The sequence below is a fragment of the Megalobrama amblycephala genome, linkage group LG8, assembly GCF_018812025.1.
Source record: "Megalobrama amblycephala isolate DHTTF-2021 linkage group LG8, ASM1881202v1, whole genome shotgun sequence".
Lineage (NCBI taxonomy): Eukaryota > Metazoa > Chordata > Actinopteri > Cypriniformes > Xenocyprididae > Megalobrama > Megalobrama amblycephala.
The window spans coordinates 33,327,052-33,349,391 of NC_063051.1; the positions used below are offsets into that span (position 1 = coordinate 33,327,052).

Genomic DNA, 22,340 nt, shown 5'->3' on the forward strand with positions numbered 1-22,340 from the left:
TTCCGCTAGCCATTCTATTCCCGAGGCATTTGCCACAAGGATTTTCTGAAAACTGAATTGTGAGTTTAGGCATCAATACAAATGCCAACGTATCTTATATGGACACAAAAAGTATAATAAAATACATTTATAATATAATTAAAATATTAAACTATAAAATATTATGTACGTACGTACATTTTCATGTGTACGCATGGACTTGCTTACATATTGCTTATTTAAATATTTAGTTTCACATTGCTAACTTTGCTAACACATCTTAACAGAGCTACCTTAAAAACTTTTTTTTTTCTTTGGTCATGTCTTATCTTGCCTAAAGCATGACACTCCTGCCTGATAATGATTAGTTTTGCATTTTTTGTCACATACTCCACTTATATGTCAGAGATCATTATATAACTTCTTTTTGCTGAGATTTGTGCTTACGAAATGGATTGAATTCCACGGTAAACACAAAAGGAAAACCACAGGAGGAAGAGTAATCGCCTGCTAAATTGCAGACACTATAAATGGAGGGTACCTCTGTCTGGATTCCTTTGGATGAGATGATGGTTTGCTCTCACCGGAAGTGAATGCGTCAAGATTTTCATCACTCCAGTCAGTCTCCTAATTACAGGCTGGTTGAATGTATCTTAATTTTATGCATCTATAAACTCACCATATAATTACATCTACATGGCAGGCCTATCAACAAATGTAACACCTTTACATCAGAGCAAGAGTTGTTAATCTTTTCTGACGCTGCCAACACCCCACACCCAATATATGTGACCCTGGACCACAAAACCAGTCATAAGCCACACGGGTATATTTGTAGCAATAGCCAACAATACATTGTATGGGTCAAAATGATCGATTTTTCTTTTATGCCAAAAATCATTAGCTTATTAAGTAAAGATCATGTTCCATGAAGATATTTTGTAAATTTCCTACTGTAAGTATATATGTATATATATATATATATATATATATATATATATATATATATATATATATATATATTGTGAGTGGATATGCACTGCTAAGGACTTCATTTGGACAACTTTAAAGGTGATTTTCTCAATATTTTGATTTTTTTGCACCCTCAGATTCCAGATTTTCAAATAGTTGTATCTCAAAGAAAAATGATCCTATCCTAACAATAACCATAAATGGAAAGCTTATTTATTCAGCTTTCAGATAATGTATAAATCTCAATTTTAAAAATATGACCCTTATGACTGGTTTTGTAGTCCAGGGTCACATATACCTATGGAAGCAATGGAAGATCATGAGGTCATTTCATTTGATTTAAAAAAAGATATAGAAGACCCCCATCCTCATTGTACTGACCATCCATAGTACCTTCATCAGGGTTGCCAGGTCTGTGCAACATAAGTAGCCCAATGGCCTGTCAAAAGTAGCCCAAAAATAGCCCAATGTGATTTTCTCCATTGGGCAGCCAAATTCTCCAATGAATGTGTATGTCTGGGGGGGTGTTTTGGGGGTGTGGGAGTTAAAGGTATGTACCTGAAGCAACAACTTAAAGGATTTGTTCACTTTCAAATGAAAATTACCCCATGATTTACTCACCCTCAAGCCATCCTAGGTGTACAGTACAGTCCAAAAGTTTGGAACCACTAAGATTTTTAATGTTTTTAAAAGAAGTTTCGTCTGCTCACCAAGGCTACATTTATTTAATTAAAAATACAGTAAAAAACAGTAATATTGTGAAATATTACTACAATTTAAAATAACTGTGTACTATTTAAATATATTTGACAAAGTAATTTATTCCTGTGATGCAAAGCTGAATTTTCAGCATCATTACTCCAGTCTTCAGTGTCACATGATCCTTCAGAAATCATTCTAATATGCTGATTTGCTGCTCAAGAAACATTTATGATTATTTTCAATGTTGAAAACAGTTGTGTACTTTTTTTTTCAGGATTCCTTGATGAATAGAAAGTTCAAAAGAACAGCATTTATCTGAAATACAAAGCTTCTGTAGCATTATACACTACCGTTCAAAAGTTTGGGGTCAGTAAGAATCTTTATTTTTATTTTTTTGAAAAGAAATTAAAGAAATGAATACTTTTATTCAGCAAGGATGCATTAAATCAATCAAAAGTGGCAGTAAAGACATTTATAATGTTACAAAAAATTAGATTTCAGATAAACGCTGTTCTTTTGAACTTTCTATTCATCAAATAATCCTGAAAAAAATCTTGTACACAAATATTTTGTACAATTGTACACATTAAATGTTTCTTGAGCAGCAGATCAGCATATTAGAATTATTTCTGAAGGATCATGTGACACTGAAGACTGGAGTAATGATGCTGAAAATTCAGCTTTGCCATCACAGGAATAAATTACTTTGTGAAATATATTCAAATAGAAAACAGTTATTTTAAATTGTAATAATATTTCACAATATTACTGTTTTTTACTGTATTTTTAATTAAATAAATGTAGCCTTGGTGAGCAGACGAAACTTCTTTTACAAACATTAAAAATCTTAGTGGTTCCAAACTTTTGGACTGTACTGTATATGACTGTAATCTATCTGATCAACACAATCAGAGATATATTAATAAATATCCTGAAGCATCCGAGCTTTATAATGGCAGTGAGCGATACCAATGAGTAAGAGCTGAAGAAAGTGCTTCCATCCAGCGAACCCAGCACTGACCTTCATTAACCTTCAGGGGCCTGTGAACCCCTGAAGAAATGAGAGTATTCTACTTAGAGTCAAGTATGCCCTAAAATCCATGCAAAACATTGGTGGCCCTCTTTGCAACTCTAAAAAACACATCATTTCCTCAAAGATTATTATCTATTATATTGTCATTCTGTCAATTAACGAATCAGATTTTTAAGGGAGCACTGCAATTTTAAAAAGGCACGGAGGAAGGCAGCATGTGTGGGCCACATCAGGATGATGCATCACTGTGTCATTATATTGCCTCTTATTATTCTCAAACTGCAGATCAAAGACCAGGCATACGGTCAAGAGTCCTTGATTGAAGACTCCCTATCGACTCACAGAAATCCATAACAGCAGCCAAATGGAAAATCTGCACGCTACACATGTTAACAAAAGAAAGGACAATGTTGTGGCAAGACTTATGTCCTTGAGTAAACATCGTCCAATTACTTTAACCTTATTTAATAGAATGCTGTGGCTTTTAACAAACTATAAGCAGGCCCTCTTGCTCCAAAATAGAAGCTTGTGGAAATCCGTGGGATCGGCCCGCAGACAGCTCACTGGAGCCGATCCTGTAATCTAATGTAGAATACCACCTACTCACCCCTGCTCAGTGACGTACATCCATTCATTTATGACATAATTCGTGGTACAGACTCATGCTACACAAACACAACTTAATGTTTATTGGCGTACTTTGGCTAAAAATATTTTTGCAGGACTGAGGAATAAGCGGGAGCTCTGAGTCCTTTATGAGTGTTTCTCCACAAAGAGTGAGAGTGTTTAACGAAACACATTTTTTTTTTTTTTTTGTGCAGTGCCATCTGAATATTTTATTTTCTTATACTTTCCACAGCTAATTGGGATCAGATGGAGCTCTAAAAATGTTTCGAATTATTAAAGCATTTTGGGTTTGGTTTTATATACCGTCAATGGTACTGAGACTTTTTACACAGGCTCTGATAATTACAGTACGCCAATGTACCGTACATATATGCCTCTAAACATACAAAGCTGACCTGGTGTGACCATATCAAAAAAGGCAGTTTTTAAACAATTGTATTTGTTTAATTAAACATAAAAGGTTTAAACTAGTATTTTCCAAAATGCTACTTTTTTACTGTCTTTGTTTTTTACTGTTCATGGTTTTGTTTATGACAAATGGCACAGCTGTCATCCAGATGGGGCGCACTGCAGTCTGTACAGAAGAGGAGGGACAGTACTGTAACAGGGCAGCGCCTTCACGAATCAGAACATTTTTTCTCCTGTATGAACTTTTGAACATTAAAACAGAAAACATTAGGTCATGATTTAAAATAAGATGTTATTGAGAAAAGTCACAGTTCAATAAGCTCACTGTTATGAGTCCACTTGTGCTGTATTAAATGGTCCAGAAAAAGATATTTTAGCTTTCTATTATGACAGAGATACTCAGGCATTTCAGACACACCCTGACGGTCATGGCAAATTAAAACTGTAGGTTTTCAGAAAAAAAGACTACCCTCACAATCGCACCTTTTGCATGTCAGTAGTAGACTGACTTTGGAACATTATTATATTTGAGTGTTGTATAATCTAACTCCTGTTTGCACCTGGTATTAAGAAGCGTTTTCGTCAGTCCAGTCAAGTGGATGACGCCAGATACAGGTGTAAAAGTGGTCTAAAATGTTTTGAGCTTTCAACCACTTCCAGAGGTACTCAAAAACCCATTTGATCGGATTGCTTTCATAGCATAGATGCTGGTCGAATATGCAAAGCCTACTCTCCGACTAACCTAACGCATAAACATTATGGGAAGAGTGTTAGCCAGACAGGGTTTAAACTTTGTCGGCTGATAACCTAAGTTTGGTTTGAAGACGAAAAACGTAACAAGCACAATGTTCTCTCACCATTCCTGATTTCTAACATGGACTCACAACGTTCGGTGTGGTTTTGCGGCTGTCAGAGCAGAAACGAAAGCTGCTGCTCTCCGTATGTTATCGAAGGACTTGAAAAAGCCCATGCATTTACCCACCCATAGACCCTCCTCTCAAAGAATAAACAGGAATGTGTCTGCTTGTTATCCGATTGACCAAATTGCATTTTGATACCAGGTGTAAACAGAGCCATGGTGTGCCCAATCCTGTTTCTGGAGATCTACCTTCATGCAGAGTTAAAGGCCCAATGAAGTGCCTTGAAACACACAGCATTATTCAACGTGTCGACGTAATTTCCACTGAAACAGGAAGACAGGGTGGGACATATCGAACAACTCCTCCCGTTTTTTAAAAATTGGGCTACTCTAATTGCGCGGAATTGGGCTACTCTAAAGGCCTTTGCACATTGAATTTTCGCACATTAAAAAATAAATACGACCTCACGTTGTGTCAATCACATTTACACACTGCCTCCAAAACTTTCGTCCATCATAAAAATTTCAGATCAGGTTTGATTTTCTGTGTTTTTCGCATCCATGGCATGCATTTTGAGAGACGTTTTCACGGACAATTCACAGCCACTGTACAAGTTAACACCAAAATCCATAATGCCATCTGACAACTTGATCCACATCATCTACAGCACAAAACAGCATCACTGTATGACAAACAAAGTGTGGAATACAAAGAGACAGAATATAAAGACAGATTGTGCCAGTAGCAAAGCATCAAACTGAGCCACTGACATCCTGAAGTAAACTTTGAAACACTCGGGATAATCACGCAGCTCCTTGATGAGGTGAACTCTCCTTTTCTCTATGCAGTCTCGGGATTGGATGGACCCAATATTTCCTCTTTCTTTTTCTCTTTTTAAGAAGAGAGAGGACAACTAAATCGTGCTCACTGCTTGAAGACTCATTTTGTATTGTTTTCGCAATGGATTCATTAATACGCATCGGACTCAGTGTGCAAGGTCTCTGTGCGTGATGAATTTTTAGGATCACAAATACAAAAAAAAAAACGCATACGAAAATTTCGGACTCAGTGTGCAAAGGCCTTAAGACTGTTGCTGCGGGTTGTTTTCAAATGTCAGTGAGTTGAAGCGACCCCAAATAACATGATATTTAGCCCCTGGAAAGTGAATTTTATCAGGGGAACCCTGCCAAAAATGTGGATTTTACCCCCCGGAACGTGATTTTTACTGGGGGACATGATATTTAGCCCCTAGAAAGTGAATTTTATCAGGGGAACCCCACCAAAAATGCGGATTTTACCCCCCGGAACATGATTTTTACTGGGGGACATGATATTTAGCCCCTGGAATGTGAATTTTATCAGGGGAACCCCACCAAAAACACAGATTTTACCCCCCGGAACGTGATTTTTACTGGGGACATGAAATTATGCCCCTGGAAAGTGAATTTTATCAGGGGAAACCCACCAAAAACACGGATTTTACCTTCCAAACTGTGATTTTTACTGGGGACATGATATTTAGCCCCTGGAAAGTGAATTTTATCAGGGGAAACCCACCAAAAATGCGGATTTTACCTTCCAAAATGTGATTTTTACTGGGGGACATGATCTTTAGTCCCTGGAAAGTGAATTTTATCAGGGGAACCCCGCCAAAAATGCGGATTTTACCCCCCGGAACGTGATTTTTACTGGGGGACATGATCTTTAGCCCCTGGAAAGTGAATTTTATCAGGGGAACCCCACCAAAAATGCAGATTTTACCTTCCAAAATGTGATTTTTACTGGGGGACATGATCTTTAGCCCCTGGAAAGTGAATTTTATCAGGGGAACCCCGCCAAAAATGCGGATTTTACCCCCCGGAACGTGATTTTTACTGGGGGACATGATATTTAGCCCCTGGAATGTGAATTTTATCAGGGGAACCCCGCCAAAAACACAGATTTTACCCCCCGGAACGTGATTTTTACTGGGGACATAATATTTAGCCCCTGGAAAGTGAATTTTATCAGGGGAAACCCACCAAAAACACGGATTTTACCTTCCAAAATGTGATTTTTACTGGGGACATGATATTTAGCCCCTGGAAAGTGAATTTTATCAGGGGAAACCCACCAAAAATGCGGATTTTACCTTCCAAAATGTGATTTTTACTGGGGGACATGATCTTTAGCCCCTGGAAAGTGAATTTTATCAGGGGAACCCCACCAAAAATGCGGATTTTACCTTCCAAAATGTGATTTTTACTGGGGGACATGATCTTTAGCCCCTGGAAAGTGAATTTTATCAGGGGAACCCCGCCAAAAATGCGGATTTTACCCCCGGAACGTGATTTTTACTGGGGGACATGATATTTAGCCCCTGGAAAGTGAATTTTATCAGGGGAACCCCGCCAAAAATGCGGATTTTACCCCCCGGAACGTGATTTTTACTGGGGGACATGATATTTAGCCCCTGGAAAGTGAATTTTATCAGGGGAACCCCGCCAAAAATGCGGATTTTACCCCCGGAACGTGATTTTTACTGGGGGACATGATATTTAGCCCCTGGAAAGTGAATTTTATCAGGGGAACCCCACCAAAAATGTGGATTTTACCCCCCGGAATGTGATTTTTACTGGGGGACATGATATTTAGCCACTGGAAAGTGAATTTTATCAGGGGAACCCCGCCAAAAATGCGGATTTTACCCCCCGGAACGTGATTTTTACTGGGGACATGATATTTAGCCCCTGGAAAGTGAATTTTATGAGGGGAACCCCACCAAAAACGCAGATTTTACCTCACAGAATGTGATTTTTACTGGGGGACATGATATTTAGCCCCTGGAATGTACATTTTATCAGGGGAACCCCACCAAAAACACAGATCTTACCCCCTGGAACACGACTGGGCTAGTTTTGAGCTAGTTTTGAGTAGCATAGTTGAGCTTTTTTGGTTGTGAAAACCTGGCAACCCTGCAGTAGTGTTTAGTTTATATCACAGTTCAACCAGAGCTGTTGAGCTCGGAAAATCCTAAATTTCTTCCTAATCTCCTGATTTTAGCCACAGCAGCTTCAATGCCTATTTACAATGTAGGGGGCGGGATGCTTTAGATTCTAGAGAGCATTTGATTGGACAGAAAATCTGATGAGAAGCTGAAGTGCAGACTGATGTCATCAAAACCATTGATCCATTTTGGTGGAAGTGAGAGACTGTAAGATTTGAATGCTTATATCTTCTAAATCTGAATTTTGTCATTGTTTTGGAGTGCACTAGCTTGTAGATAACAGTAAGGCTAATATATTCATACTCAAAGCCAAAAAACTTTAATTTTGACACAACTGAACCAGCTAATTAAGATCTTCAGGAGCACTTGCAGGCGTGTTGGATCAAGGCTGGATCTGAACTCTGCAGGATCTCCAGGAACAGAATTGGGCACCCCTGATCTAACTGATATGTCGTGATCCAAAAATGGGCTGCAGGTATGTTCTAATATGGCAGCAAGGAAAGAACAATACTAAATGCAAATAATATAGTGTAACTAATCACATTATTGTAAATAGGGAGGAGAAAACATTTTAAGTATCTTGTGTAGTTGATGTAAAATGCCACACATCTTATCAAACTCTACTATATTTTGTCACAAATACAGCTGTTACTTCATAACTTGGTAGTAATACCAGTTGAGAACCATCAGTTTTATCAATAAATAAAATAAATACATCTGACAGTTCAAATTGTTTCACTTATCAAATGCAAAGGAGTTTTAAATCAGAATGAATGACCATTACTGGACCATCTTCAAATCTATACAGGGCCCCATGAATGTGTAAGCAAAACAGGATCGTAATATACTTTAAAGGGCATCTTTGTCAACATCTACAGAATCACCTGTGTCTCATCAAAATCAAGCATTAGTAATAAGCATATGTATATTATTTTTGTCTGTGATATGCAGACTATTGCTTGTTTGTCGGCTCGTTGTGAAATCTGATTCATCCCAGCCAGCCGCAGGGAGGTTTGTCTGGACATGAAAGCATGCTCCCCACAGCCAGGTGCAGATGCAAAACATGCTGGACAAGCCCCTGACACTTTCCCCTTCAGTAGTCGACTTGTTAAAAAAGCACAGACAGACGCAGCGACATCTATTAGCTTACATCGGCCTGCTGAATTCACACAGTCTGCAAGAGCAGCCTGTTTTTGAGTGGTTTAACAAGGTCTGCAGTTGAGAAGAAACATTTCTTAGAGCAAACTCTCCAATATTGGCAGTAAAGCTTCTCCTCTCCCTGCTTAAATAGCGGACTATAAAAAGAGGTGTGCGTCTACTGGGAGACAATGCAAATTGAAATCTGAATTTGATTCTTGTGCTGTTGTCGTTGCTTTTATGAGCTGGTTTGTCTTTTCCAAGGGGATACCACTGAGCAACTATAAAATAAAAAGTGTTGAGCCAATTTTTAAACTTGCACCAGGGTTGCATAACAGGCACAAGTAACCCAGTTCCTGACCACAAGACTATTATATGCACCAGTTTTTCCCTCGAGTCTGCTGAGCTACGCAGGTGATTTTAAATCCATCAGACCCACTTTATATTAAATGTCTTTAACATCTAATCATTTGATACAATGCACTTATTGTGCATGTAAAAAATGTCTGCATGTAATTACATCTGTAATTAATTTCTGTAATTATCTATAGTTACACCTTAACCCACCCTTAAACCTAACCATACGACCAAACATGTCCCTAACTTTACCCGTGTCCCACCTCAATAACAGCAAAAGTGTTCTGCAATAAAACATGAACTCAGTAACATTGTACCTAACCATTATTATTTTAACACCTAATATAAAGTGGGACCAATCCTTCTAAGTGTTATTGTCATGCTCCCAAGGTCTCAACCTTTGTAATAAACTGAATAGCGGCAAAATCAATAAAATTCACACAACAACAGTGCTACAAACACCAGGTGATGCTGAAATGGTTAAAACAGTCTTCTGTCTAAATATCTGGTAAGACAATTGCACATATCGCTAATCAAGATTCCAGAGGTTATACCACAACGTATTGAGCAACTGAAAATTATCCAGAAGCATTCAAAGTGCATTTAATTATATACTTTTGCATTAACTGGCTACAACACATTGACTCAAATCTATAAAATGTAACCGTATTAGTAATAGTAATTTTATAGAATTTAATTGTATGAAAAAAGTCAAAACCTTAATCACAACTATAGGTCAAACGTGGCAACATAACAGGGATGTGAGATTTCATCTCTAATTTCATAATAAAAAATAATTACTATACTACTGATGTGCCACTTTGTCCAAAATTTTGAAACTGAATATATCACATGGCTCTAGACATACAGTACATCAAGGCAAGAGTTGTCACGTCTCCCTCATCAGTGCAAACAAATAAACTAAATTTTGCCTGAAGCACTTAGACATTACTCCACCACAGCTATGTCTCAGGCTGTCTGACCAGAGCCTTGGAACAGAGGTGAACACGTTATTTCTTTCAACACTTGTGGACATACATGCCAACAGACACTCACTTGATGCTTGTATAAATTATTTTTCTGGGTAATAACATCAGCAGGACTTTATAGATATAGACCTGAACCCATTATCAACTAAGCTGAAGATGTCAAATACCAATATAATATAAGGGTCATTCCGTGTCAGATCAAACACATTTCAGAAACTTCCCCGGCTCAAATTTTTGATTAAATTAATATTTTTTTCCGTAGAAAGACAAACATAAATAGTGATGAAAGCCAAAATATTAAAAGTCACAGATGTATATTTACTGAGTAATCCACTATTTTGTACAGGGTGGTCAAAATGACAATATTCACCTGAGAATTTACAAGGGTGTAAAAATGACTTTAGAAAGATGGCAGCATCATTATTTTATTTTTACACAGAGATTGGTAGGTTTATTAGTAAAAATCTATTGAATTTAGCAATGTTTATTTAATTATATGCCAACGGTGACAGTTCAGAAATGGGGAAAAAGCACTTCTTGTGTTTTTAACCTCAACCTTGCATGTCTGTAACTCAAGAAGTATTAAAGATATCGGTTGCACTTTATTTTACAGTACGTGCACTTACATGTACTTACCGTGTACTTACCTAACATGGGGAACTGGACTGTAAAATAAAGTGCTACCAAGATATCTTAATATCCTTTTAGATTCTGGTTCTTAACAAACTTTCCTTTTGGTATCTTGATTTTAAAGGCCCTCGATGGTTCAATCCCATAGATATGGAGATCTTAATGCGGTTCCCTGAGTAAACTGGTAAATTGCAAACATTTTCAGTGGTCAAAAACCAAATGTGGGTCACTTTGCATACAGCTGATACTTCTTTTAATTTAAAGAGGAATATCTGAAGAACAAATAACGTTAAAACTACAAATGTACAGTACAGTCCAAAAGTTTGGAACCACTAAGATTTTCAATGTTTTTAAAAGAAGTTTCGTCTGCTCACCAAGGCTACATTTATTTAATTAAAAATACAGTAAAAACAGTAATATTGTGAAATATTATTACAATTTAAAATAACTGTTTTCTATTTGAATATATTTCACAAAGTAATTTATTCCTGTGATGGCAAAGCTGAATTTTCAGCATCATTACTCCAGTCTTCAGTGTCACATGATCCTTCAGAAATCATTCTGATATGCTGATCTGCTGCTCAAGAAACATTTAATGTGTACAATTGTACAAAATATTTGTGTACAATATTTTTTTTCAGGATTATTTGATGAATAGAAAGTTCAAAAGAACAGTGTTTATCTGAAATCTAATCTTTTGTAACATTATAAATGTCTTTACTGCCACTTTTGATTAATTTAATGCATCCTTGCTGAATAAAAGTATTCATTTCTTTCATTTCTTTTCAAAAAAATAAAAATAAAAATTCTTACTGACCCCAAACTTTTGAACGGTAGTGTATAATGCTACAGAAGCTTTGTATTTCAGATAAATGCTGTTCTTTTGAACTTTCTATTCGTCAAGGAATCCTGAAAAAAAAAGTACACAACTGTTTTCAACATTGAAAATAATCATAAATGTTTATTGAGCAGCAAATCAGCATATTAGAATGATTTCTGAAGGATCATGTGACACTGAAGACTGGAGTAACGATGCTGAAAATTCAGCTTTGCATCACAGGAATAAATTACTTTGTCAAATATATTTAAATAGTACACAGTTATTTTAAATTGTAATAATATTTCACAATATTACTGTTTTTTACTGTATTTTTAATTAAATAAATGTAGCCTTGGTGAGCAGACGAAAATTCTTTTAAAAACATTAAAAATCTTAGTGGTTCCAAACTTTTGGACTGTATACATCTGTAACATTTAATATTTTCATCACTGTTTATGTGTGTCTTTCTACAGAAAAAAATATTAACAAAATCAAAAATTTGAGCTGGGGAACTGACACGATTTGACACGGAATTACCCATAAAATATATAGTTGTGGTGCCTAAATTACATGTTAGCGCCGACCACAAACCTCTGCTAGCGCATTATTCTAATATATTGCACTGCAATCTTAATTTGCATATCTTGTTCAAATAATAAAAAGTGTTAACACTGTACTTCTTTTTTCCTAAGGCTGCTCTATTCACTTTTAAAGTTCAGATCCTGTTTCTCAATTGTTTGATTGTCACATTACATCATAGGCTGTTTAAAGCTGAAATTGTCTTGTCATGTTGATCTAGCATCAGATTCTCATAACTAACTCATTGCATTGACTTTACAGGCCGACTTCAACCTACAGTTCAATGTTTACCTAATGCCAGTCGCAGTTCTATAGCAGTCAGCACCTTCTTTCTTCAGATGGCCAAGGTCCATTTTTATCACTGCAGTGAAATATCTGCAGTATGTCTTAATCTAAGACATACTGTAGCTACAGAAGCCATGGAATTTACTGACTTGGGTGAAAAATCACATTCTACACTTCACCAAAGGCATGTAAACTCGATACCTACAGTTTACACTCCATAAAAATGACTATATGCAAAAGGCAATTTTCTATGTCTACGCCACTGAAATTGAGAACAATTGTGCCAGTATAGGATTAACAAGTAGATATGTGACACTTTTATACTGACTATACTACCCAATAAGAGTGGGAAAATGTCTAGTGCTGGATGCACACTATACACATCGCTGTTAATTTAGCTGTCCTACTGACAAATCATTCCTGTATTGCTTTGATATTTTTAGTAGTAACCAAATGACTTCCCAGGTGAAAAAACACAAGTACATTTAAATAATATACTTAAAGTGCTCTATTTTCACGCACTAATTTTGTACTTAATATACTAAAAATTCTTCTGTGTACTCAACTGTGCTATTTTGAGACACCATGAAATATGAACTTAAATGTGCTTTTAATATACTATCTCTGTATTTAAAAAATATATTTATTTACCACTTGTAGTACACTATGGGTTCAAATGTACTATAAGTAGTATCTAAATACGTTTTTTAAATACATAGATAATATATTAAAAGCACATTTAAGTTCATATTTCATGGTGTCTCAAAATAGCACAGTTGAGCACACTTAGATGTTCTTAAGATTATCTTAAGAAGTACTAAAGAAGAATTTTTAGTACAAAATTAGTGCACGAAAATAGAGCACTTTAAGTAGCCTACATAGAGATGTACTTTTTTCACCTGGGTTGCACTAGTTTGTGTGAGAGTGCCACCTATGGGCCATTAGATGAAATATTGAAAATATACCAAAAGTAATACATATTCTTTACAAACAGTTTTCTTTGTTTGTTATCGTTGTCTCCACAAACCATTTTCTATGCGACATATTATAGCGTCCTCTCCACCAGCATCACACACCCACCCAGCGTCCACACGTGCACGAACGTAGCGACGCAATGACGTCACTTAAAAGCGCCACAACCTTCAGTGAGAATATATAATTTTTCTCTTTACAGTGCGATATTATAATTGTATCATTTCTAGACATGCAGAGAGCCGCGAAGTGTGCTTTGAGACCCGACCTCAGTGTTGTTTTCTGTCCGTCAAGCGTAAGGAACTGTCGTGCAGTAAACAGAGGTAAATATGTGCATGTATGTGTGAGCTTCTGACAGCTGCTGACTGTCCGCTCACACACTGATGTCAGGAAAACAATTCCTCGAACTTCGTCTGTAATACTGATGAAATGAGGACTTTTAGTGATGGCTTTAACCTGGTAATAAGAACAAGGGGGAAATTCAAAACTCAGATGATTTGTAAAGGTTCTGATTAAAGGTTTATATGACTTGATGACTCGTATATGACTCGTATATGATTTAATATTTTAAAAAATATTTTGTTTTTACACACTGAATTGTACGGAAGAGGATTAGGGCCATGCAATAATAAAAAAAATAAAACCATCTCGAGATTAAAGTTGTTAAATTTCAAGAAAAAACTCGTTAAATTTCGAGAAAAAAGTCGAGATAAAAAGTTGAGAATAAACTCATTAAATTATGAAAAAAGTCGTTAAATTACGAGAACAAATTCGTTAAATTATGAGAAAAATGTCATAATTTAATGAATTTGTTCTTATAATTTAACAACGTTTTTCTCATAATTTAATGAGTTTATTCTCAACATTTTATCTCGACTTTTTTCTCGAAATTTAACCAGTTTTTTTCTCATAATTTAACGAGTTTATTCTCAACATTTTATCTCGACTTTTTTCTTGAAATTTAATGAGACATTTTATTTTGACTTTTTTCACGAAATTTTCTCGAAAACAACTTTAATATCGAGATGGTTTTATTTTTTTTATTATTGCTTGGCCCTAATGCTCTTCCATAGTATTGAATATAAATTCAATCAATTGTCAAAATTATGAAGTTGTTGTATAATTTTAATTTTTGGGAGAAGTTCAATATATTTTGATGTGTAACAGGCCAAAAATGTCATTGTGTTATGTCATATATTTTATGTTATATAATAGATTATCACATATATTTAATTAAAAAGGGGCTTCTAAAAAAAGTCACGGGTGCACCAGACCATACATTATGGTCACTACATACAGAAATTCCCATATTTTCATTTGTGCTGTTTCATAGTTTGTGAAGCGATTATTATTATTTTAAAATGTGGAAATAGTAATAATAATCTGGGAGAAGAAGTGTCCAACCTTTTGTGTATTTGTAGTTTTTTGTCTCACAGAGTTATTTTGTTTGTATGTGTGCAGTAAATGGCTCCGTGTTATGTAGAAGATACAGCGTCCTTCCTCCACCACGTGACGAAGAGGAGAAAGCCATGCTGGACAGGATGTTGAGGGTTGACCATGCAGGAGAGTACGGAGCCAATCGCATCTACGCTGGGCAGATGGCAGTTCTCGGACGAACTCAGACAGGGCCTCTAATCCAAGTATTGAACGTCAGTCTAATGACTTTAAATGCACATATGCCAAGTTCAGTGGAATAACTAAATGTGTAAATGTTCTTTTCACATCTGCAGCATATGTGGGATCAAGAGAAAATACATTTGGAAAAGTTTAATGAGATCCTGGGTGAGCATCGGGTTCGACCAACATTATTGTTGCCGCTATGGAATGTCGCTGGGTTTGCATTAGGTATGTTCTTGCATGCTTATTTACTTGCTTTTGCACTGTAACTTGTAATAATTAACTCTTATGTCCATGGTTTCAGGGGCCTGTACTGCTCTTCTGGGTAAGGAAGGAGCCATGGCCTGCACTGTTGCTGTAGAGGAAAGCATCTCAGAGCACTACAACAGCCAAATCCGAACACTCATGGAGACTGATCCAGAGAGATATACAGAGTTATTACAGGTAATGTTTGCTCTTATGCCAGTGCTGTGCATGCATACTTAGAATAAAGGACCTGATATACTTTGAACGAAATCAAAGAATGAACTGGTGTGATGTAATTTTGAACAAAATCAGGCCAAAACGAAGTTTGTTTCAGGAGTTTGAAATAGCTTGCTAAAGCTCACCTTCAAACTGCTATTGGTCTGTGGCCATTAAGTAGTAAGATGTGTGTGCTCTGGGGCTCTGCCTTCTTTGATGCGGTTCATTTGTTCTGTTCTGTTCAGTCCGTCGATGTCAGACATGAGTAAAAAAACATGAACACACTGGAAAGCCGCTTTATAGTAGAAATTGAAGTTGTACTTCTAATTGAATGTGGCATTGACATTTTTTTAATGTTTAATACTATAAAACAGCTTACTTTAAAGCAATCTCTTGTATAAAGTGCTACATAAATAAACGTGACGTGACTTGACTGGAGAGCCGAATTGCAGAGCTTGTGCAAACATATCCACGTTGCTATATATGCTTTCTTATCTGCTGTTTTCTCACCGCTGCCATTTTGTTGTGTTTAATTTGTTATTGAGAAGAAAGCGTGCAGCACTTGTTTACATATTCATATAAATGCCACTCTCAGCAGTGTGGCCAGTGCCGGGATGTTTGCTAACAGTATGCTGCTGCAAAACTATATCGAGATAAATGACTGACAGCCCAAATAGCCAATCAAATCGCTGCACTGTTGCTTTCTGCCATTTTGTCCATCAAGCTTTAAAGGCACATTATGTACGATTTTTGGATAAAATTTCCAAAACCCACTAGAACAATGTTATTTATTTTGTTGACTTGTGTACTTGCATTATCCCAGATGTTTCCAAGAATGTTTAAATCCAGAGAAATAAGCAATTTTAACTAGGACACGGACTGTGTCCGTGCGTTGCCTATCAATGACATCATATCCGCATTACCCTCAGTTTCTGGTTTCATTTTGTAGAAACCATGGAAACACCAAAGACGCATTAATATATTATATATAGTTTTATTAGACAAGGGAACAACTGTTTGGATACATTAATTGACAGAAAACTAATCATTGTTATATAGCTCAACACGTTTAATCTTATTGTTTTGAAATTTTCTTAATTATATTAATTTGATATTCTAATATCGATCTATCTTACTGCAGTGTGCAACAAGTGTCTCATAGCAGCCGCCGAGCAAATGCACAGAGTAACGTTATAACATAATTTTCAGCACACTCAAATGTATCTAATATGATAAACAGCGCTGCGTTACCTCTGATACGCTTGACCGGAAGAAGTGGAAGCGGCGACTGCGGCATAATAAAAGTTTCGCTGCACTCGACATGTGTCGCGCTCGTCTCTCTTTAGCATAATCTCATCCATGAACATGAATTCTTCCCGAGTCCCAATGGATTCTTTTCCACCGGCTGCGAGGTGAAGACGACATCTTCCATGATTCCACGCTCAATCTCGGCGGCGTCATGCTACGTGTTTGTTTTAAATATAGGTGACCTCTAGTGGTGAAAAATTACATATTGTGCCTTTAAAGCTTATTGAACTGTCAGACGCATACAAGTGTCCTTTTTATGGCAAATTCCTTCAACTATGGTAAAAAGGTGTTGTTATGGCACATGTAATTTGATACTAGGTATCCATCCAAAGTGGCAAGTTAATGGAGTTTTGTTCATTTTGTTCCTGAAATCAGCCAGTAATCTAAAAAAAAACAATTGTTTGATCAGACTTTTCGTTCTTTATAACACTGACCTTTGTTCATTTGAAAATTTCTGTGATGTTTAATTCATGTTGACTTCTTGTTTTTTTGAGCAAAATGCAAAAAGGTGTATATCTAAAATACACACTAAGACATAAACGACATGTTTTTAATTCAATCAGATTATTAAAGAATTTCGTGACGATGAAATTGAACATCATGACACAGGATTGGAGCACGACGCTGAGTCGGTGAGTTTTTTATGTCGGTTGCCTTGTTTGAATCATGGGAAATGTTCGTTACACTGTTTAGCAGTGTTTTTGTGTTTTCATTTCAAGTATTTTTTTTAATTTTTTCCCCCCTCTTTAGGTGCCAGGATATTTTCTTTTGAAAACAGCAATACAGATTGGCTGTAAAGCTGCTATCTATATTTCTCAGCGTATTTAGAGTCATTTTAACAATGCGTGACATGTAAATATTGTTTTGTTTCTGTTATTCATGTATAGTAAACAGTTGATGTAAAGAGAGCACATTTTGAAAGAGTTTAAAAGATGCTGAAAGAAAACTTTTGACAAGTTTTACAGTTAAAAAATACAAACATAATATGCCTTTTGTCTCTCAAAACTGTATATTTGCCCCAAATAAATTTGTGTTCACAAAATCATTGTTTTATGTTTTATTTGACCCGAGAGGACATCCTTAGCAGAGAGGCTTTAACAGAAACCATGGTGGGATAAAATTAACTATGATATCATTATCACAGTTAAAAGTTTATATTTTGATCAAGCATTTTAAGTAAAGTCAGATGACTTGGGCTTAAAGATTGAAATGATTGCAAGTAATGAAATATGAAATATTGTGTATGTTATCCGTATGGCGTCACCTGGTGGTCAGAATATGGAAAATGACTTAAAGGGATAGTGCACCCATAAACGAATCTTCTATCATCATTTACTAACCCTAATGTCATTGCAAACCCATATGCATTTCTTTCTTCTGTGAAACATAAAAGAAGATATTTTGAAGAATGTTGGTAACCAAACTATTTTGGTTCCCATTGACTTGCATTCAATGGACAAAAAATACAGAAGTAAGAAAAGTTTGGAGCAACATGACAACTAAATAATGACAATTTTCATTTTTAGGGATGGACAGTATCTTTAATGCAAGAGATCTAATGGATAGCTCTATGAAAATCTACCTTGCTACAAAGGCCAGATCTTCAGAGAACATTGGACAGAATATTTTCAGATCATGGGAAATTAAATGAAAATAATGGATGACAGTGGAAGATGTCTTTAAAAGCACTTTAGTTTACAGTGCATATGTTTCCTGGAAATAAAATCAACGACCTTGTCATTGCTAGCACTATGTTCCACCATTTGAACTACAGGAAATTGAAGACAGACATGAATGTAACGTCTGACACTTATAAGCAGAGGTTCAGTGAACTGAGCAGTTTGTCTTTCCCGTAAACCAATTTTCCACCTCACAATGGATCAGATGTTTCAGTGTTCGGATGACATCACCTTCCAGCCATACTGCACACTGAGACAAACTACCGGCACGCTCTAGGTCACATATATAAACAGTGACGTGTGTGTTCATAAATCATAAATCATGTCCCTCGGTTTAGCTGCTGTTGCAAAACACTCATAAATTTCAAAGAGGTTAAACAACCGTCCATTGTTACTGATTTTGTTTAAAATAGGCATTGTGTAAATGACAGCTGTCAAGCCCTTCTGAGATGCCATTGCTTCATTAGATGTGTTAATTTCTCCAAAGTGGGTCAGAATTCGGGTGTTTAGTGTTTGGCTTATGCTGTTAGACTGCTAAATAATGTTTATTTAACTTCAAGGAGCATCAATGGCATTGGGGTCGTTTCAGACCATTTTGGTGCCCTATGCAAGATCCCTATTGGTGCACCCTTCCCCCACTAAACACTTAAAACATAAATAGAAATGTTTCTAAACATTGGTTTGATACGTTAATACAAATTGTAGCTATAACTAAGTTGTCTCTTAATAAGCATTGAAATTATTCACTAATTAATGTACATTCATTTTTCCCTTCACACTGCAGTTGCACATCCATATAGAGTACCTCAGAGATGACGTGTTTTTGTAGGCCAACCCGGAAGTTAGCGGCGTACGGGTTACCTCGATCAAAAGCCTATACAGTTTTTCCATAGACTTTTGGAAAATCGTAAAAAATAAGCTCTGTGTTTAACAAAGGGTTATGACACTTACACGTTTTGTCTATCGATATAACAAGTTAACACAACATTTATACATTTTGAAGCCTAAATAAAGTCGTCAGATATAAAAAGCTAACAGTAGGCTATAAACGAACTACAGCACACCATGGTCGCGGATCAACGTCACCAAGCTTCCTCAAACTTTATTTAAAAAAACAACTTTATTTAAAAACATGCTCGCTGATTATGATCTGCGCTGTGTATGAATACTTATCCACTTTTTCATGAGAAATGCTGTCCAAATGTCCAGTTTGTCATGATGACGTCTATAGTCCCCACCAAACAAAGTAGTCCCTTTTAGCAACTTGTTAGCAACCGCCGTTTTTAAGACACAATAAAGGTTTAAAAAAATCACAAAAAAATCACATGCAAAATCAGTGGTTATAACTGGTATTTTATGTCATAGATCAAAGCTTGAAAATATTTAGAGGCTTCGTTAACCACAGACCTTATTTCAGGCGATTTAGCAAAAACCCATTAAAGGTGCCCTAGAATTAAAAATTGAATTTATCTTGGCATAGTTAAATAACAAGAGTTCAGTACATGGAAATGACATAAAGTGAGTCTCAAACACCGTTGTTTTCTCCTTTTTATATAAATCTCATTTGTTTAAAAGACCTCCGAAGAACAGGTGAATCTGTTATTCACATAACACCGACTGTTACGTAACAGTCGGGGTGTACGCCCCCAATATTCGCATATGCCAGCTCATGTTCAAGCCATTAGACAAGGGCAGGACGTCTGGATCTGTGCACAGCTGAATCATCAGACTAGATAAGCAAGCAAGGACAACAGCGAAAAATGGCAGATGGAGCAATAATAACTGACAGTCGAATTGTCTTTCTAAATGTTTCGTTAGCATGTTGCTAATGTACTGTTAAATGTGGTTAAAGTTACCATTGTTTCTTACTGTATTCAAGGAGACAAGAGCCGTCGTTATTTTCATTTTTTAAACACTTGCAGTCTGTATAATGCATAAACACAACTTCATTCTTTATAAATCTCTCCAACAGTGTGTAATGTTAGCTTTAGCCATGGAGCACTATCAAACTCATTCAGAATCAAATGTAAACATCCAAATAAACACTGTACTTATGCGATTAGACATGCTGCATGACGAACACTTTGTAAAGATCCATTTTGAGGGTTATATTAGCTGTGTGAACTTTGTTTATGCTGTTAAAGGCAAGCGCGAGCTCCGTGGGTGGGGAGCGTGAGCATTTAAAGGGGCCGCAGCCTAAATCGGCTCATATTTAATGATTCCCCAAAATAGGCAGTTAAAAAAATTAATTAAAAAAAAATCTATGGAGTATTTTGAGCTGAAACTTCACAGACACATTCAGGGGACACCTTAGATTTATATTACATCTTTTAAAAAGACGTTCTACGGCACCTTTAAAAAAGCCCATAGACTTCAGGATATTGGAACCGGAAGTCCTAAAATGCTAACTCGCTTCCAGGTTTTGCATACAAAAACATGTCATCTCTGAGGTACTCTATAGGTTGTCATAGTAATGACACTAACATGCAGCAGTTTAGCTAAGATAGTAGCAATTAAAAAGATTCACAGATTTCGAGTGCACAGTAGGTTGGCCATTTCTCTTACTTTGCTGTTGCCGTTATTCTTTAAATATAGAATTTCAATATATACTCAATATTTGTCTTTCTAATAAAATTTACTGCTAAATTTACTTAGATTATATACGTAGACGCCACATTCGAACAGACACGTCGGCGCGCCCGGCATTTTGAACAAGGTCAGCGAGTCGTGCCACTATATTGCGCACCTTCTGGTCGTGAAACCTTCAAGATTTAAATTCCCGAAGAAATGGGATAACCTTTCACAGGTGAGAATGTGTTGCTTTGTGTTTTTATATTAACTCAATATTACAGTTTTTTAAATTGTGCAAAAAGTATATGGTACTTAGCACATGGTGAATTTTTGCTAAAATTCAGTGTTATGTTAATGGAGGCATTGAGGCGCTCATTGGCGCCCTCTTCAGCTAGTGGCGCCCTAGCAACCGACTAGTTCACAATGCCTATAAGCGGCCCAGAATGGCATAAATACATCCCTCACATACATATATCATTGCCTGAAAAATGGATATGAAAAATGGTGGATATCAAGTTTTTTCAAACAAGCAGTTTTTTATGGTTTTATATTTACCTTTCGTTTTATAATGGATAATATGGAAAATAAAATTATAAACAATATTTTTTCTCTTAGCTGCAGGGGTTTTTTTTGTTTTGTTTTTTTACATATAGCCTACTGTTTTTTTACATATAGCCTACTGCAGATGAATCGCCTTCGATAATGAATGCGATATTGCGTGGCTTGTCAGTGAACTACGGTTCTGTCTATTAAATGCCGCTCCATTTGAAAGCAGGTGATGACGATTTAGCGGTAATCAGGGAACCGGCTTTACTGACGAAATGCACGTGACAATCGCATGCGATATATCGCCCAGCCCTATACTAGCATCAGAATTCTTATTTCCAAATAATTCTTGCATCAAAATATATATCTTTTTTTATTTTTATATATAAAATTAATTTGCCATTCTAATTTTCTGAAAAACCTACTTTTTTAAACTTGTCCTAGGCCATTTGTCTAATTTACACTAAATTGGGTATCCACCATCTCAAAATATTCCAGACAAAGAGTTATCAAAATAATTTTGATTCATTTAGTTTGTTGTGGATATGTTGTAGCTGATATATTTTTGCATGTGGCCTATGACAAATTGGCCTATATCTTGTGAAAACAATGTCCAAACTTCACAAAACATGGTACATGTGGACAATAGGACAGTCTGAGGAAACATGCCAAATGTCATGAGTTTCTTATGCTCGGATGATGCTAACAGCACTTTCTATATGATCAGCCATTTATCTCAATGAGACATATGAGAAATGAGGAGCTGAAATACTAATTTTCCTTAAACTTAAATCCTTTGTTTAATCTTTTTTTCCATCAGT

The 22,340-nt window shown here is 36.2% G+C and overlaps 2 protein-coding genes across 3 annotated transcripts in view; one reads left to right on the forward strand and one right to left on the reverse strand.

The window, feature by feature from the left end:
- abcc6a (ATP-binding cassette, sub-family C (CFTR/MRP), member 6a) overlaps window positions 1-13,450 on the reverse strand; it is a 44,970-nt gene extending 31,520 nt beyond the window's left edge. The window contains exon 1 of the mRNA XM_048200706.1: window positions 13,392-13,450. Coding sequence (XP_048056663.1) covers window positions 13,392-13,394 — 3 coding nt within the window. The 5' untranslated portion in view covers window positions 13,395-13,450. The remainder of the gene's footprint in view (window positions 1-13,391) is intronic.
- Window positions 13,451-13,463: 13 nt separating this feature from the next.
- Window positions 13,464-17,765, forward strand: coq7 (coenzyme Q7 homolog, ubiquinone (yeast)). 2 transcript variants are annotated; one of them, XM_048200707.1, is made up of 6 exons: window positions 13,464-13,659; window positions 14,798-14,985; window positions 15,067-15,181; window positions 15,258-15,397; window positions 17,287-17,355; window positions 17,474-17,765. In XM_048200707.1, the coding sequence occupies exons 1-6, from the start codon at window positions 13,569-13,571 to the stop codon at window positions 17,549-17,551; spliced, it is 681 nt and encodes a 226-aa protein (XP_048056664.1). In that variant the 5' UTR covers window positions 13,464-13,568; the 3' UTR covers window positions 17,552-17,765. The 2 variants fall into 2 exon arrangements, with proteins under 2 accessions (XP_048056664.1, XP_048056665.1); XM_048200708.1 differs by having other exon boundaries at window positions 13,468-13,659; window positions 14,798-14,976.
- Window positions 17,766-22,340: the final 4,575 nt, after the last annotated feature.